Below are 19,385 nucleotides of genomic sequence, written 5' to 3'. Positions count from 1 at the left end.
TTTCAATAAGTTTACGCCTATGGGTCTATTACGCTCGTCGTTATGCCGCGTTTCAAACGTGTTTGGGGTTTGCGGTGCATTGTGGGATAGATTTACGTCACCATCGCTAAAGGTTGATTTTTTCTCACATCGTTACTAGCGATATTCGTTATCGACATCGCTACGTAAAACGTTAACTAACGAGAACCGGAGACCACTCGTTATGTTCGCTTTACGGAAATAAACATGACCGCTCGCGCGTACATTTTTCGATGAAGGTGAGAGCAACGGAGACAAATTAGTTAGAATTGGAAATTATTCATTCATTATTAATTTATCAAATTGTTCATTATAATGAATAATAATTCTCTGAATTACGTTACTTAATTTAGTAACATGATTTAGAGACAGCATTATCGTTTAAAATGCTATCCGTACACATACTGATTGGAAAAAATTATTCACAGTCGTAAATCGTTATAAATTATTATACTCGGTACAAAGATAAATCACTCTACAAAACGTTTTTTTTTTTTTTAAATCTTGTATGGAAATGTCTTTATTCTAATCTTAAACTCATCTCAATATAAGAATATTATTTAACTGGTAAACCTCTCTATCGCGATGTTTTCAAGGCATTTTAAAATTCGCTCAATATTTTTTTTTTACACCTCGTTCAAAATCGACGTCAATATATATTTAAACGTCTCCAGATTTTCCTCTTCTTAATTCGTTTAATAACATTGATATTTTGTAATATCAATTAAGTATTGCTACTTTCTGTGCAGTACACAGACGTGTAATGCAGTAAACACCATTACACACACTATACTCTGCGCACTAAGTACACTATAAAAAATCAAAGTAAATTTTATTAATCAACAAATAAATTTTTTCTAATCCTTGAGTGCATTTTCTGATCGGAGTATAAAAAAGATGTCAACAACAGTGTAAATTTAGTGGCACTTCATTTTCACGTGTGACACAAGGAAACCAGTTGTCTAATTAATGGTGTAAATAAAAGGTTACTTGTTCTTGATTTTGACTTAATATCAAGACGGTAGATTAAATGTGTTAAAAACATGGTAAGATACGATGATGATATTTTTGATAGTCGTTTTGGAAATTCATAACATCATTGAACTTCAATAGAAAATCATTTTTTAAACGTAATAATTTAGAAAATTTCCCCGCGCGCCAGTATCATGTGCGTGCATAGCCTACCTTTTTCTCAAATATTTGATGAAAGTAAAAAGAATCCGGATGAATTAAAAAAAAATGTTGCTTAGAAAATTAGGGACAACCAACCGCACGAGTAAATAAAATAATAATAACGCACGTGCTGCAGCACTCGTTGATAGTGATGATGATTATCAGCAGCGGAAAAAATTATCCGATTGGTCCATCCCTTTCGGAGCTAACACAAGTCTCGGACCAGGGAGTTTTTCGTAAAATAGATAACGACATACCGCGGGTTGCTGAGAAAAATCAAGTTTTTGACAATGGTCGCTGAGATTTGCGTTATGAGGCTCGTTGAGAATTTGCGTTAAGGGCGTGACGTCACTAACGACCTCGTTGTATAACGACGTGAGCGTAATAGACCCCCAGGGGTAAATTAAACCCAGGAGCAACTAGCAGTCATATAAGATGAAGGCCAGCAGCAGACTCTTGCAGTCCAGTCTAAGGATGGTACTTCGACCACACTACCCAGAGTGGTAGTACAGATGGAGAATTTTTGGTGCTCCGACATCGTAAAGCATGTGCACGGACCGTCGCTTCAGCAGATACAGAGGACATTAATCGTTCAATTGGCCAAGCCGATTCGCCCGTCTAAGGATGACATGAAATAACGAACTGTCCGCACTGAGTGTTCAAGTTAAAGGGAACTGTTCATCGAAATCCGGTTGTCAAGAATGAAGTGACCTTAATATGGGAGATAATGAGTAAATTTTCTTTCAAATTTTGTTGAGTGGTTGGGCAAAACCAAACTGCAGCGATATTTAGTTTTTTTTTGTTTTGCACCCAAATAATTTTTTAATTTTTGATAAGTAAAGTAAGGTATTTCAGCATCGTTGTTTTTTTTTTTGGTATTTTGTTTTTGGTTATATGAATTAAAGAACCTAATGTGCATTTAGACCTCTGTGTGTTGACATATTCCTTTTTCTTTGTGACTTAATTGTTTGGGTTAAAATGCTCTAGTACATATTTATTCAGGAGAATTACTCACAGACACACAAAGGGTTGTTGCGGACACGGTAACAACTCAAAAATGGTACCCCACTAATATGATCACCAGGCCAAAAGTTTTCTTTCTTGGGGTACTGTCAACTTAAATAGTACTCAACAATTTTGCACCACAACATAGCTTCCCCTGTATCATTACTGGTTTCTTCAGTTTCTTCACAAGAATTTTCTGAAGAAAATTTTGGCAACTGGTTCATATATATCCTTTTTGACAATTCACACTTAAAAACAATGTCCATAGTCAAGATGAACTCATCCTTATCTGGTAACCACACTCCTGGTAATAACTATCTTTGTTACCACAGTATCCTACTAGGTAACCCTTCCCAGCCTTCTTGTCAAACTTTCTTCGCTTTTACTTGGGAATATGTACAAAGCATTCAGCACCAAAGACTCTCAAATGGTCAATTACTGGCGCTTTCTTGAACCCCAATTTGAAGGAGGACTTGCCTTCTTCAGGAGTTGGCCCTGTACGATTCAAAATATATGCAGCAGTATTTACTGCCTCACCCCATAATTTCTCTGGGAGTTCTTTAGCATGTAACATCGACCTTGCGGCTTCGACAAGAATTCTGCTTTCCCTTTCGATGGACCCATTCTGTTCGGGAGTGTAAGGCATCGATTTCCGATGAGCAAGACCCTCCTTCTGCACAATTTTGTGGACATGTGTGTTATTAAATTCCCCACCTCCATCAGTTAGCAGTTCTTTCAGGGTATAATCAGCTGTCTTGATCTCAGCCAAGATCCTAGACAACATATCTTTCACTTGAGACTTTTCTTTTATCAAATATACACTTCTATACTTCGAGTAATCATCTTTAAATGCTACAAAATACCTGTTTCCACCAAGTGATTTCTCTGGCATAGGTCCACATACATCTGCGTGAACAAGTTGACCAGGTGAAGTAGGGCGATCTTGACGAGAGCCAAAACTAAGCCTATGCATTTTTCCATATACACAGGCATCACAGTATTCATCATCCAACTTTACTTCAATGCCACGTTGCCTCAAAAACTTCTGCACATAGCGCTTATTTTGGTGTCTCAAACGTTCATGCCATAGCTGTAAACTATCATCGTCCACACTCACACAAGCTGATTCTGGACTCAAAACTCTCATTAACAGTCTATACACACTGTTATGTCTGATACTGACAGCCACAGTTTTACCATCAGGTTTCTTGAATTCACGTACATTACTGTTACCATACTCATGTAGGCCATTATCTAATGCAGCACCAGATGAGAAAAGATTTTGGTCACAATCTGGAACGTACCAAACCTTAGTGAGACAGCCTGGTTCCAAAGTCCCATTGACAAGCATTTCAATTCTTATTTCACCAATTCCTCTGGCAAACATGGATCGCCCATCACCCAGTCTCAATGGCCTTGGAGTATCGAACTGTTTATATGAGGAGAACCAATGCAGCTTGGATGAAATGCGGTGTGAGGCACCAGAATCAACAAGCCAATAGTCTTCGCTCTGCATACCAGCAACAGACACAAATGCTTGTCCTGACTTGCGAGCTACACCGTTCTCAGCATTTCCCACCTTTAAGGTGAAACAGTTCTTTTCCAAATGCCCAGGACGACCGCAGGCATAACACTTGAATTTCTTGTTTTTAGTCTCTTTCTGAGCACCACCAGCAGCAGCAGTTTTGTCATATTTACCAAAAGCTTTGCCAGGCTTTGCAACGAACGCAACATTCCTATTTTCAGCAGGCTTTGCCTCTTCCAACCGCTGTTTATGCAAACGTAACCTTTCTGTGAGGTCAGAAACAGTTCTTTCAGTGTGAGGAACGGACTCCCATGCATTTTTGAACTCCAGATATTCATTAGGCAAGGTGTTCAAAATTCTGTTCAACAACATAGATTTGGGAAGTTGAACACCCTCACCTTTTAGTTCCTCCTGCAAGTCCTGCCAAATCCTCTGTAGTTTCGACACATGCGTGGCAATGCTGTCAGTGGCATCTTTTGAGTATGAGAATAACTGACTGTACAACAGATCAAGTCGTCTTTCATTTTTCTGCTCCTACACACTCTGTGAAGGGCATTCCACATTTCTCTTGCTGTTTTGCATGTGAGAATGTGTTGTTTAGGCTCAGCCCGAACACTCGAGCCTATGACACATCGGGCTATCGCTTCCGCATCCTCATATACCTTTAGGGCCGTCGAGTAAGCTTTCATTTTTTCTTCTGTCACTGCAGCGGCAGGCAGTTCCGGCTTCGTCAACCTGCCTAACACAATAGGCATGGCCTTTTGCACCGTAAGCTGGAGTTCAACTTCCAGCTCACCCAGTTGCTCTCACCCTCCAATTTCTCTATGGAACCAAATTTATCCATACCGGATTATTGAAATACCTCAAACAACAGGGGAGAAGATAGACACGTGCAAATCTCCTCGTTAGGCTTAGTACTGCCGGTTACGTTATGGCCGTATCAATCAACTATTACAAATCCGCGCAGTAGAATCGTCGCTGGGCACATAACCACTTATATTTACCGCCTAAACAGAAAGTTAATAAAGATCTTGAAGTTAAGAGAACATTTATTTCATAAGTAAAGTTTAGATGTAACCGCTTACATGGCCGAAGATAACAACATATACCCGAGAGAGTTTCCACTCACAGTAAAAGTAAAAACAAGGATTTGTGTGTATGTGAAAAATTATTCTGTAAGCAATTTCTGTGGGTATGTTTATCACTAGAGCCCGGATTATATGAGAGATAATATATATAGAAGCACTTGATCACTGCAAGATTTGAGGGGAAATGGACAGCCCTTCGGTGAAGCACTCATTTTATTGTCTGGTGATTTTTGACAAACTCTGCCAGTTATACCACGTTCAACATCCGCTGATGAACTTAATGCATGTCTCAAATCATCAGTTCTATGGTGACATGCAGTGGCGTCGGAGCCGGGGGTGATTTGTGGCATGGATCCCAGCACCACCAGAATTGATTCAGAAATTAAAATTTCCGATATAAAACTAAAGACGAGCACCCACAGTTTGGAAACACTTCCGACGCCCCTGGTGACATGTAAAGAAATTGACTTTGAAAACCAATATGCGTATTCAACTATAAAATGGTGCATCCGCCGAACGTTTCGCAAAACAATTGCTCGATATTGGGAATGTGGGAAGATGGCAATCGACATTTTGTAAGATAACATCAACCAAAGACGAATTGATTCAAAAGGTTTTCCCAAGTATCGCGTGGAATTACAAAAATCATCAGTGGCTCAGTGCACGTGCTACAGTATATTAGCAGCTACGAACAACGATGTCAATGCCATAAATTTCAGCATTCAAAACGGAATGCCAGGCGAAGCGACAACGTATAAGTCCATCGATACTGTGATGAATCAAGTCGAAGTTGTCAATTACCAAATGGAATTCTTGAATTCACTCGATTTGCCAGGTACGCCACCGCACATTTTAACATTGAAAATTGGCGTGCCTATAATTCTTCTCTGAAACATCAATCCACCATGACTTTGCAACAGTACAAGACTTTCGGTGAAAAAGATGATGAACAATGTCATCGAGAACAATTTTGAATGGGAAATTCAAGAGGGAAGATGTGTGTGTGTGTGTGTGTGTGTGTTTTTTTTTTTTTGCCACGTATTCCAATGATCCCAACAGATATACCATTTGAATTCAAACGTTTACAGTTTCCGGTGCGACTCGCTTTAGCAACGACAATCGCTGCAAGTGTGTGGGCTAGATTTTGAGAATCCGTGCTTCTCACATGGACAACTGTATGTGGCCAGCTCATGCGTCGGAAAACCTTCTGATTTATTCGTGTACGCACCAGATGGAAAAACAAAAAATATCGTAAAATGTTTTCCATATGAAAATTAATAAGTTTCAATAAAAATGACAAAATATAAATTGAATTGTATCATAACGAGAGTTTCCTTGAATTTACTTTCTTCTGAGATCGCAGCAACGCCCGACGGGTCAGCTAGTAAACGCATAAAACCAAATAATTTTAAGTATAAGTTCATATTTTTTTTAAGGTTTATTTAAAAGCTCACTAAATTTTTTTATAATTTTTCAAATAAATATTGTTCATAATATTTTCATCAGTTTTTTTTCCCCGCAGGTGAAATTTAGTGAATTAATACATATTTATAAAGTATTTTAAGAATACTAACCCTTTTCTTGTAAGGCTATTTCTAGAGATACACTGAAGAGCCAAAAAAACTGGTAAAACCTGCCTAATATCGTGTAGGGCCCCCGCGAGCCCGCGGAAGTGCCACAACATGACGTGGCATGGACTCGACTAATGTCTGAAGTAGTGCTGGAGGTAATTGACACCATGAATCCTGCAGGGCTGTCCATAAATCCGTAGGAGTAAGAGGAGGTGGAGATCTCTTCTGAACAGCACGTTGCAAGGCATCCCATATATGTTCAATAATGTTCATGTCTGGGGATTTTGGTGGCCAGCGGAAGTGTCTGAAGTCAGAAGAGTGTTCTTGGAGCCACTTTGTAGCAATTCTGGACGTGTGGGGTGTCGCGTTGTCCTGCTGAAATTGTCCAAGTCTGTCGGAATGCACAATGGACATGAATGGGTGCAGGTGATCAGACAGGATACTTACGTACCTGTCAGAGTCGTATCTAGACGTATCAGGGGTCCCATATCACGCCAACTGCACACGCCCCATACCATCACAGAGCCTCCACCAGCTTGAACAGTCCCCTGTTAACATTGTGGCGTCGCCGCCGACACGTGTGAGAAAAGAAAGCCACTTCCTCAGAGCGATGATTGATCTACGCGGTCAAAGCACCATCATGTGATTATTCTAGTTATTGCGCAGTTCGTTTCTCGTCCCGTATATAGTATGTTGTGTAAAATAAAGTCCGTCCCTTGTGTAAGATATAAATGCATGTCTGTCTTGAAACTACACGCAACCGATGCCTCTCATAATTCCCGATATTGGTGACCTTGGAAAGTCTGATCATCAGTTGAGACATTATATCTAAAAAAGAAACAGCGGGCGCATCTCAACGGAAACAACACGTGCTGTTGAACATTCTCGCCCACGCAAAAGCGAAATCATGGCGGACGTTGCAGCGGTAAAAATACCACCGTACAATTTTGCCGATCCTACACTATGGTTCCAGATGTGCGAATCAACTTTCGAACTGGGGATTCCGAAACCGGTAACAGTCGCACAAAATTCAACTACATAGTGGCCCATCTACCACCGGAAGCAGCTTCCATCACCCGCGATGTCCTTACGAATCCAACGGCAACAGATCCCTACGGACACGTGAAATCGGAATTAATCAAGCGCAGTGGTGAATCGTCACAGCAAGAGATACGGAAACTTCTCACTGGGGAGCAACTCGGTGATCGTCGTCCAAGTGAACTTTTGCGCGTCATGCGGTGTCGCGCGGAATCACACAGCGTTCCGGACGAGCTCATGTTGGAACTGTTTCTTCAGCATTTGCCGACATCTGTGAAATTCATCCTGGCTGCGGTCACACCACTAACGTTGGACAAAGCGGCTGAAATCGCCGATCGCGTCATGTTCGTAGCACCACAAGCGGTAAGTGCCTGTTCTAACTCTTCCGCGAATTCCATCGAGGAACGTTTGTTGTCGGAAATCGAAAATCTCCATCTGCGAATCGACGAGATTTCCCGAGGGCGAAGTCGTAGCCCGTACCGAAACCGCTACCCGCGACAGCGTAGCAGATCGAAAAATCGCGACGAGTGTTGGTATCATCGACGATTCGGCACCGATGCCAAGAAATGTGTCTCTCACTGCAAATATTCGGGAAACGAACTCAGCAAAGAGTAGAGGCGACTTGCTCTTTGCCACCTACGTCACGTCGCCTGTTTGTGAAAGACATGAAAACGAATCTATCTTTCCTCGTTCATACGGGCAGTGATGTTTCGATCTTGCCGGCAAGCCTTTCTCAGCGCAAACAACGGCCTGTTGAAGCGTTCGCAGCCGCGAATTCATCATTCATCGAGGTGTACGGGCAATGTATTCTTTCCGTGGATTTCGGATTAAGACGAAATTTTTCCTGGCCATTTTACATCGCGAATGTGTCAACGCCTATACTGAGTACGGACTTCCTTTATTATTTCGACTTAGTCCCGGACCTTCGTAACAAGTTCCCACGTGACTTGGAAACGAAATTGAAACGTCCCGGACGGGAGTAGGAAAAGGGGGTTTCTGGAACAAAGGACTTAGTACAGTCAAGGCTAGGACCGGAAAAAGGCGCAAAAGGCGTTCGATGTACGCATGCGCGTCAGGTGCTTCTTGGGGGGATTATTCCTAGGGTCCTTGAACTTTGGGAATATATTCTACAGTATTTTTTTTCATACGAAAATTATAATTGATCCGTTATAAAAGAATACCCAATATGATGTTCTCAAGAAAATCGCACCTGTTCCCTACTTTCACTTTCGGAGAAGATCGTTATGCACCTGTTCAACCGGGGGACGTTCTCAAGAAGGTGCACCTTGCTCGACCTACTTTTACTTTCGATATTGAACACCTGTTAACCTGTGGGAATATGGGATATCCTTTTTTTTTAAGGGGGACGTTCTCAGAAGATGCACCTTGCTCGACCTACTTTTGCTGGCCTTTCCTTTGGATATAGAACACCTGTTAACCTGTGGGAATATAGCATATACTTTTTTCCAAGAAAACTTTCACCGCTGACAAAAAGCCACTTTTACTTTCGGTCCGAACACCTGCTAACGCACTAGTATTCTCATATTAAATCACCGCATTTTCTTCCGCAAGCGGATAACGCCAACTACCTATTTATACAGGTGCTACCCTCATTTTCAGTTGCTTCATCTGCTGCTCCTGAAGTAGTTCCACGTCTTCACGAACTCTCGTGTAAGTAAAAATTTAATATTTCTTATATTCTATTTCCTTTTCGTTTTAAATATGTAATTATAGATAGACGATAAAATATTTTTCATTATATTTTCAGTTATCTGCCATGGAAACAACATCCAGCAAGGATACTATGAACGCCGTAAAACGTGTTCAGAAGGAAGATGAGACCAACTCGATGAAACGTCCGAAAATAGCACCCAGTGAAGTGAGCATGTTTCCCGTATGTGATGGCGTACACCTATCGGTAGTCATCTTCAAAAATACTTTAAAGTTCACTTACGAATGTTTGAATCTGGTGGAGATGGATCCCTTATCCCTACAAAGAAAGGGATATCGATGACGCCCTACGTATTTGAGACCTTACGGGAGATGATGTCGAATGAACCCCGAAAAGTATTCTTTTTTGTGGTATGCGAAGATCTGTTGGTGAAGTCAGACGGAGAAAAGGTGTTGTTTCAACCGATTTACAAAAAAGAAGACGGTACATTCAATACGGCTAAGAACTTTATAACAATCTACCGCGATTGTTTCATGAAGTTAGCTGATCCGGCAGCGAAGTGCTCGTCGTATTTAAGACGTGTGAAGTGCATCGAGTTCATGCAGGATTGCATGAAGAAAAACGGATCATTTTCAGAGACCGCGGATCCTGAAATTGCATATGCCGAAAAACTCAGTGACATGCTCGAGGAATGTATCAACGACATCTTCCAGTGTGATGGATGTGATCTTGATGCCCCGGGTCAGAGTTCTCATGATTGTTTAAGCCAATCTTTTGACATACGACTCGTGCGATATTTCAACCGGGCGTTCGCTAAAATTAACATGAAGAGTATTGCTAGGGATTTGAATGTTCATCCGAACTTTTTAAACAAGTTAGATTTTGAAAACTTTATTTTACGCGTGAAGGACCTCTATTCACGTAAAGATCCCCTACCCTGTTGGATGCTATGAGGGAAATAGCCCCATCAACTTTCTTCTCTCCCCCCCCCCCCGTAGGTGAATAAAAACCCCATCCGCTTGATGAACTCTCCTCACTTGAAATATGTCGGATCTTAACGAAGATTTTCTGGACTTTGGCATACCTCTTGACGAACTGAACGCGTTGTGCGACTTCTACGAAATCGAAGAACATTTTAGCGAAGTGCAACCATCTTCTCCGAAAAAGCAGAAAGTTACTGTAAGTACTTTTGATATTATTACTTCAAATTTATTTTACAATTAATTCTAATTAGTATTACTTATTAGTATATATTATGTTTGGGTTTGAAGAAAGACTTAATTTTGAAATGTTTAAATTTTCCGGTTCAACTACAGAGATTTTTCTGGTTGAACTCTAAACATTAGGTCCAACCCAGTAACATTTTAACTTTCACAAATCAGAGTTCAAATAATAGGAAGAAAAAACATTTTTCGTAGAATTTATGAAATTCTGTCATTGTGCATTTAAATCAAAATATTTTAATCGACAATGAATTTCCAAGTTTCTACAACATTGCAAAGCATTGACGGTTACTATATTATGTATCCAACTGAGTATAAATTCTCTTATATTTTATTGGATAATAAATATTTATCAACACCGAAAAAAGGGTTTTATAATGGGGAGGGGACTAGTTTGATTCAAAATAATCATACTTTGGTCACATGAGATCTGAAGTATTTGGGGGATATCATTATATATAAAATTGATTTTGTGTGTGTATATTCTCTATGCAAATCTACAATTTTAGATCGATCGTCGCCAAATTTTGCATATGTACCAAATGGGGCCCGACTTAAACAATAGGCTACTTTTGTCAGACCTGGGTAAATGGGTGAAAAACTGTCGGGCAACAAATGGGTTTTGGGTCTCAACAATCACTTTCAGAACGTTTACTTTGGTTACCGTGGTCCCCTAACAATACGTTTCAGATATGCCTTTATTAATGGGTTGTCACTTCTGTCAGTGTATGTGTAATAGTTTATGCCTTATAATGGTTTGCTACATTTTCAATACTCCCAGTAATGAGGCTTTTCGAATAGACGTTATAATCATCATCGCTTTGAGGACCTGGAAAATGGTGATCCTCATAGAAATCAGTGTTAAAATTGCTGATTTTACTATAGAAATACAGAAATTTAGTGGGGTTTTCCACCACATAAATCATTTAAAAAATTGTATTGAATTCTCAAGTTTTGAAATATTGAGTTCGTTTAGAGATACGAAGCCCAAAAAAAAAAAATTAAATACGAAGTAATTAGTCGGGACTATTTTTGAGTTGGATATTCATGCAATAACATTGCTTTCAACTTTTCATTTATATCTTCTCAAGCATGAAAATTAATGTCTCCGTTAATATTCAACTGCGTATATTCATATAGTTTAAGTTGTTTTTAAAATTAATTATGGACCCATAAAGTGCATCGAAGAAATTCCACAGCGTTAACCAAGCATTTGTGGAAGCTGAAATAGGCAGATGGATAACTTGAAGTTCAAAAGGAAGGGTCGAAATACCTAGCGCTCTTTAAAAAAGGAAAAAATATATACATTTCTACGTTTCTTTAAATCTAGATTTGTTTATTTCATGAGTCGTCATATTGGTTAACTTAGACACGGTTTGCATGTCCCTCAAAGAAAGAGGGAGATATCACGTGATCCAAAAATCTTCATTGAAGAAAACCCGGGCAACGTCGGGTATTATAGCTAGTATTTTATGAAGCGCAAAACTATTCCGGATTGACCAATACGTTTGTTAGCATTAGATTTTTCTACTCGTTTAATCAAATCTATTAGACATATTTTAAAAATTCGTATTTACCCATTAACGGAGACTAACAAAAATACTGAGGATACCACTTCAGCCATTTATTGACAAAGGAAAAAATTAAAATTTCGAATGGCAAATTTCCATATCAACCGGCGTTAATGGGTTAAGAAACGAAGTAAAAGTTTTATAAAAAAAGGACCGGTATTTTCTGGTAAACCAAGATCTGATCTTGGAGAATGAACTCCAATGTTTCCCTAGGATAGTGTAAGAGTTTTCTTGTGAAGATTACTTCAAAGTCGCTTATATACTCAGTGACCCAAATCGATGTGCTATATGAGAGATGTGAACAACTTAAGAGTTACATTAATTGAGAACAGGTCAGAAATATTTTTTTCCCAGAAGTAAAAAAAAATTAAAAACCATAAATCAAAATTCCACATTTTTATGCATATTAAACAGATAATAATTAACCATGTCTGCACAAGGCAACTTCAGTATGGATAGTCGATGATATGTCTGACATAAGAATCGATTGAGATAAAAATCACATAACGATAAAATTAATGTCTTTCTCCCATATCGTCAACCATGACCGTTTCTTTCATTATAGTGTTTGATGTTGCCACTTAATCTTATGGGTACCTGATGTTTATGTATTTTGTTTTTCCATAAGACAACTATTTTTATTTATATGAATAGTGTATTATTTTAGATAAAATGAATAGATTTTTTGTACCCACTTCGTCAGGTATTTTATCTGTTTGTATTATTATTTCTCAGACGTTGTTGCGTTTCTGCTTTCAGGATGCGCAATCGAATTCTCATGAACAAGATGGTTGCTTGCCGGGCACATCGAAACAGACGGTAAGTAATCAAGTTTATAGATTACTGAGGAAAAAACTTAAACACATGAAAGGATTCGAGAATTTTATTATTATTTCTCAGACGTTGTTGCATTTCTGCTTTCAGGATGCGCAACCGAACTCTTGCAAGACTTGTGGTAAGGTGTTTAAAAGGTTACATGATTTACGTCGACATACAAGAATCCACTCAAAAGAAAAAATTTTTACTTGTAGAAAATGCAGCAGACGCTTTTCCCGAGGCGATAACAGACGAAATCAAGAGCGGCAATGCTTTCATGGAGCGGGTGCTTCCCCCAAACCAACAGGAAGTTGCGTTGAACACTTTCACAGTTATAGTGATAGAACCAACTTCCGATAACGCATATGACCCCATTCTTTTCTTTAACGAGGTTCGAGCCGAAATACAACACATCATACTCCGGGAAGTAGGTGTGAAAAAGGCTCTTAAATTTTATATTGTGCTGAACGTTCTCTTCTCAAGAAGAACAGAATCCAATGAAATTGAATTTATACAACCTTTTTTCCGCTCGAGAGTGGAACTCATACATTCTGAGCATGAACTCGGTGATAAGATAGATTCAGCTATCAAAAAAATTCTGTCTTCGCTCGACGAGTTTACAAGAATGGGCAGCGGGTGGGTCTTTGATAAGGTTTTAAAATTAGACCTGAATATAGCTGCCTACAACCCATTAGTAGCAGCTTCTTACTTATCCATACCTCCATCAATCGTGAACAGAAAAGCGATTATAAACATCTCAAACACGGATAATAAATGTTTTATCTGGAGTGTATTAGCAGCCCTTCACCCCCAAGACGAGAATCCGCAACGAGTATCAAAATATCTACAGTTCGAGCATGAGTTGAACATGGGTGGGATAGAGCTCCCAGTCAAAATAACCCAAATAAATCGCTTTGAAGAACAGAACCCACACATTTCTGTCAATGTCTATGGGTTAGCGGATAATGAAATCTTCACGATGAGGGTGACAGAGGCAACCCAACGTCTTCACCACGTTGACTTGCTATACATATGTTACGAAAATACCAGTCATTACAGTCTAATAAAAAACATGAGTAGGTTGTTATCCCCTCTAACTAAGCATAAAGCTGCTCGGTTCTATTGTCCTTACTGTCTACACAGGTTTTCTAGAGAAAATTTGTTGGTCGAACATAAAGAGTATTGCAAACCTCACGGTCTACAACGAATATGTATGCCTAATGAAGATGAAAAATGGCTTAGATTCACTCAGCACCAGTATCAGTTACGTGTTCCTTTCACGATTTACGCTGACTTTGAGTGTATCTTAGAGAAAATTTCTTGCTGTACTCCGAACCCAACACACTCATACACTACCCACACAGAAAAACATGTACCAAGTGGTTTCAGTTATATTATAGTAGGCCCTGACACCACACTTTATAAACCCCCAGTGGTGTATAGAGGAGAAGATTGCGTGCAGGTATTCCTTCACATGCTGGTGAAGGAGAACGCTAGCATTCAAAACATTCTTAACACCGTGAAGCCCCTTAACATATCCCAAGAAGACGAGAAAAAATTTCAGGGTGCTGTTGTATGTATGACGTGTGAGAAACCGTTGGGTGGTGATAGAGTTCGACACCATGACCACATATCGGGTGAGTTCGTTGCAGCGTTGCATAACGCGTGCAATTTACAGCTGAAATATTCTAACCATGTACCTGTAATAATACATAATTTGAGAGGGTATGACAGTCATCTAGTCGTGCAGGCGGCAGGGCTCTTCAAAGATCAGGATATCTCAGTCATCCCTAATAATTTGGAGAAATACATTTCTTTCTCGATTGGGGATTTACGTTTCTTAGACTCATTTCAATTCCTACCGGCTTCTTTAGATAAGTTGGTTGGCAATCTTACCCGTTCAGATTTTCGGTTGACTGACAGCATTTTCGAATATGCCGACCTACTTGTGAGGAAAGGGGTGTACCCGTTCGAGTACATCGACTCGTTCTCTCGATTTTCAGAAACTGAATTACCACCCCGCGAAGCTTTCTTCAGCAGTCTAACTGGAACCGATATAAGTGTGGATGATTACACTCATGCACAACTCGTATGGGAAAAATTCGGCATTCAACATCTCGGTGATTATCATGACCTTTACGTAAAATCAGACGTGCTTTTACTAGCAGACGTGTTCGAACGTTTCAGGAACCTTAGCATGAGCTATTACAAAATTGACCATGCGCATATGTATACAGGCCCTGGTTTGGCTTTTTCGGCATGTCTGAGGATGACCGATATTAATTTGGAACTTCTCACAGACATAGACATGCATTTGTTTTTTGAATCCGGTGTTAGAGGAGGTGTATTCTATGATCACCCATCGTTACGCTGAGGCTAACAGCCGATACAGCGAACAGTTTGAACCCAATCAACCGACCAAAGAAATAGTGTATTGGGATGCAAATAACCTTTATGGTTACGCTATGTCCCAATACCTACCATATTCAGGTTTCCGATGGTTGAGCACAGAGGAAATATCTAACATACACATCGCAAACGTTCCCGAGGACTCTCCGAAAGGCTATGTCTTGGAAGTCGGACTAGAATACCCCAAAGAACTTCACAATGACCATAACGATTATCCGCTAGCACCTGAAAACATGGTGATAACAGAAAAGTTGTTTTCAAACCATATGAAGAGCGTGTGGGGGAAAATTAACCCGGAGGGGAAACCGTCCGAATGCACAAAGCTAGTTCCCAACTTATACGACAAAGAAAACTATGTAGTGCATTATCGCAACCTCCAACTCTACCTCACCCTCGGTCTCAAAATAAAATATATAAAAAGGGTTATAGAGTTCAATCAAAAACCGTGGCTGAAACCGTACATTGACTTTAATACCGAACGCCGTCAAGCAGCTTCGAACGATTTCGAAAAATCGTTCTTCAAACCGATGAACAATGCAGTACTCGGGAAAACCATGGAAAACCAGCGGAAGCATGTTAACGTAAAAAATGTGCATAAGGAGAAAAAAGCTAAAAAATTAATTGCATCCCCAGCCTTTGAAGCCTTCAGAATTTTTAACAATCGATTGGTTGCCATAAAAATGGAAAGGTTAAAACTGAAATTAGTTCGTCCTATGTATGTGGGTTTCGTAGTTCTGGACGTGAGTAAAATCAAAATTTATGATTTTCACTATCGGTGGGTTAAATCACGGTTCGGAGAAAAAGCGCAACTTCTCTTCACCGACACAGATTCGCTAACGTATGCAATCGAAACCCAAAATCTACACCGCGTGATAAAATCCAACATGGACGAATTCGACACTTCTAATTCCCCTCCAAATCACACCCTTTACAACCCTCATAACAAAGCAGTGCTCGGGCTGATGAAGGACGAATGCCCCGGTGACCCCATTCTATCGTTTGTCGGTCTTCGTTCAAAAATGTACAGCATTGTTACGGCTAAGGAAAACAAGAAAACGGCCAAGGGAGTCAGCAAAACCGTTTCCCGCAATCAACTGCATCATGAGCTGTACAAGTCTTCGCTTTTCGATCAAGTGCGGTACAGACATACGATGGTAAAAATCACGAACACTAGCACCAACTCCACACAACCATGGTACGAAAAGTAAGTCTTTGTCCCCTTGATGACAAACGCTATATATTAGATGATGGGGTCTCAACATTAGCTTATGGACACCACGCGATTAATCCCCACGGAGAAGAAGAAAGTTGATGTAACCAACAGAAAAATAAAAGCTTATTGTACATGTTTCTAAACGATTGTGTGTGTGTGTTTTTAACAACAGGAGACACAATTCAGAGAAGAAAATCTTTATTTCCAGTACGTTTTTTACAACTCAAGCCATCTTTTCATATATTTTTTTATTTCTTATGTAATAATGCGGTAAACTTATCTCGTATAAACCTTGAAGAAACTCTTTCTCACCCGGAACAGGTTTCTTTTTTTGAATGCTCACGACACCGGATAACAGTTCGGAAATATTTGTATTGTCTATCTCCACCCCTTTATACACAAGCTGACCGCTCGGTGACCATTTGATAACATTTGGGTAATCTTTAAGGTGACTTATAATTTTTCCCGATATTTCACGGTGAGATTTCGGTAAATTTAACAATATATCAGATGTTGCACTTTTCTTCAACGGCGGTTTACTGAGATCGCGCATTTTAGGTTCTTCTTCATCGAAACGGTCGAGTGGCGAATTGTTTCCTAAGGGTACGTCCATAGTGAACCGCTTCTCGCTACTCGCTTTATCGCGGCTGAAAAAAGATCGTGAAAACTCATTGGGGCGGCCATAGTGCGCCCGCCTACCTGCTTTTACCGGCTCAAACTGCTTTTACCCGCTTTAACCAGAATGAATTATTATTTCTTTTTCTCGCTTAACCGGCTCACCGCTTGCAGTTTTGAACGGATACTTTCCTCTAAGTGTTCGTTTTATAATGGAATAGTAAATCGACGGAGTTTTTGTAACGATCAATTATCGTTATTACTAATCGTTGATTAATTATGACATAATAAAAGCGAAATCGTTAATCATTAAGTAATTAAAGAAAATTACCAATTATAGTGAATCCAATTGGAGTTTTTGTGACGATTAATTATTAATACTAATCGTTAACTAGATGACATAATAAAAGCAATATCGTTGGTTAATCATTAATTAAGGTTAATTAACGATTATACTGAATCCAACGGAGTTTTGTGATGGATAATTGTTGCTAATACTAATCGTTAATTAGTTATGACATAATAAGCGAAATCGCTAATTAATTAAGGATCATTAATTATCATACTAAATCCAACGGAGTTTTTATGACGCCTAATTATTGTTAATACTAATCGTTAATTAGTTGACGTAATGAAAACGATATCGTTAATTAATCAAAATACCGTTGGATTTCGTTTTATCGTTACTAATTATCGATCATGATTTAGTTTTATCGTTAATAAACTAATTAACGATAAAACGAAATCCAACGGATTTTGCCGTTAATTAGTTAATTAACTAATTATCAGCCAGTTCAGTTTTATCGTTATTAGTTGATTAGTTAATTATCGATCATGATTTAGTTTTATCATTAATATAAACTAATTAACGATAAAACTAAATCAAACGGAATTTTGTAACGATTAATTTTCGTTTTTCTAATCGAAAATTTGTTGTGGCACTAAAAGCGAAATCGCTGATTTATCATCAATTAATTAATTTACTATAATTAGCGATTACACTAAACCCATTGCAACTTCAAGGCGAGTCCTATTAATTTCATGTACATTCGTCATTCTTTCATGTTTAATTTTATAATAAATATTTTTTGTTGTCAACAAAAACACACAATAGATCCCCACGTGATAGCTCCATGATGCCAACTGCCCATGCAGGCAGACGCTCCCGCGAGCGGTGCACTATAACCACCACCGGCTAGAATCGCGCGGGATCATCTCGCCTTCTACAACTGCCGCGGTTTAAACAATAAAGCGAGAAGCGGGAAGCGGTGCACTATGGACGTACCCTAAGGCAGTATTCCTCTTGTTCAAAATCGGTTGATAAAACTTTATTTTAACCTCGTTCGGTAATTTACTGTTCAGTATCTTCGCCATTTCAGTATCTAGTTCCGTAAGCTGCGGCTCTTTAATAACATGGCCGTTCATTCTATCTTCTGGAACAAGTACCATAACTTTTTAAGCGAATTCCATGTCCTATCAGACTTGAAATCAAACCGATTGCAGCGGGTAAAAGAACTTGAAGGAAACCACCTTTTTGTATGAGGATCTTTCTCTTTTAATAAAGAGGTGTTTTCCTCTTTGCTAACGTACGGAGCAAACCTTTATACTTTTGAAGTTTAGCTTTTTGGAGGGTGAATATTGGGATATTACCATGCAGTAAATTCAATGCACATTCACAAACGGTTTTGATGTCAGAATTTGGTAACCGCTTCAATAATTCTTTACGTTGTCTTTGAGGACATCCGCTCAACAATCTCAGCACTTGTTGCTTCCTCGCGGACATATCGTTGAATAAATAGTGTCGCTGACGTACCCAGTCTTTTAACGTCTCGGTTGATAGACATACTGCGTTCGCGTGGGTAACACGTTGGTGCGCATTTTTTCATCCGTTTCTTGCTTAAGATCGATCGATAAATATGAATACGGAGATTTCGTTGCATCTGCGTAACTTTCTTCGAAAAAATTTAATTTCGTAGGATACAACTGTCTCCCCAAATGGGTGATTTGGTTCAAATCCCTCCGGTTTTTAAACAGGAAAATATAATGCGCGTTTAACGTTATTTCCCGCAGTTTCTTATGAAAGAAATTCTGAGTTACAAAGATAACCGATAAATTTCGATGGTGGCTATACTTAGTAAATAGCTTAACCATTTTCTCTTCTCCCGATAACTCTGACATAAAATCATCGAAAATCAGTAAGGCATTGGAGACTCCCTCGAAATTACAATCGTCTCGGAATTCAACATCTCTAATTTCCTCGTGCAGTGGCTGAGATTCTCCGTAAAACCATATCACGCGTTTCGGTAAAGGTTTGATAAGCCTTTCACGATGTTCGAGCAGACCCTTTAAAAAATATGTTTTGCCGCTACCGCTTGCAGCTGCACAGACGGCAGTGAATGGATGGTGTAACGTTAACGGTTCCATCGTGAAAAATGATGATATGCAAAT

General features: G+C 39.3%; 2 protein-coding genes across 2 annotated transcripts; both read left to right on the top strand.

The window, feature by feature from the left end:
- Positions 1 to 7,343: 7,343 nt before the first annotated feature.
- Positions 7,344 to 8,033, top strand: LOC149086547 (uncharacterized). The gene has a single exon (XM_089231800.1). The coding sequence runs from the start codon at positions 7,344 to 7,346 to the stop codon at positions 8,031 to 8,033; it is 690 nt and encodes a 229-aa protein (XP_089087926.1).
- Positions 8,034 to 12,977: 4,944 nt separating this feature from the next.
- LOC149086546 (uncharacterized) lies at positions 12,978 to 15,074 on the top strand. The gene has a single exon (XM_089231799.1). It carries the CDS (start codon positions 12,978 to 12,980, stop codon positions 15,072 to 15,074), a length of 2,097 nt encoding a protein of 698 aa, XP_089087925.1.
- Positions 15,075 to 19,385: the final 4,311 nt, after the last annotated feature.

Source organism: Pholcus phalangioides, unplaced genomic scaffold (assembly GCF_987345545.1).
Source record: "Pholcus phalangioides strain wild (caught in Gottingen) unplaced genomic scaffold, Ppha-v1.0 ptg000004l_1, whole genome shotgun sequence".
NCBI classification, from domain to species: domain Eukaryota; kingdom Metazoa; phylum Arthropoda; class Arachnida; order Araneae; family Pholcidae; genus Pholcus; species Pholcus phalangioides.
Note: the sequence above shows the minus strand (reverse complement) of the source record. Positions and strands in the feature narration are given on the sequence as shown.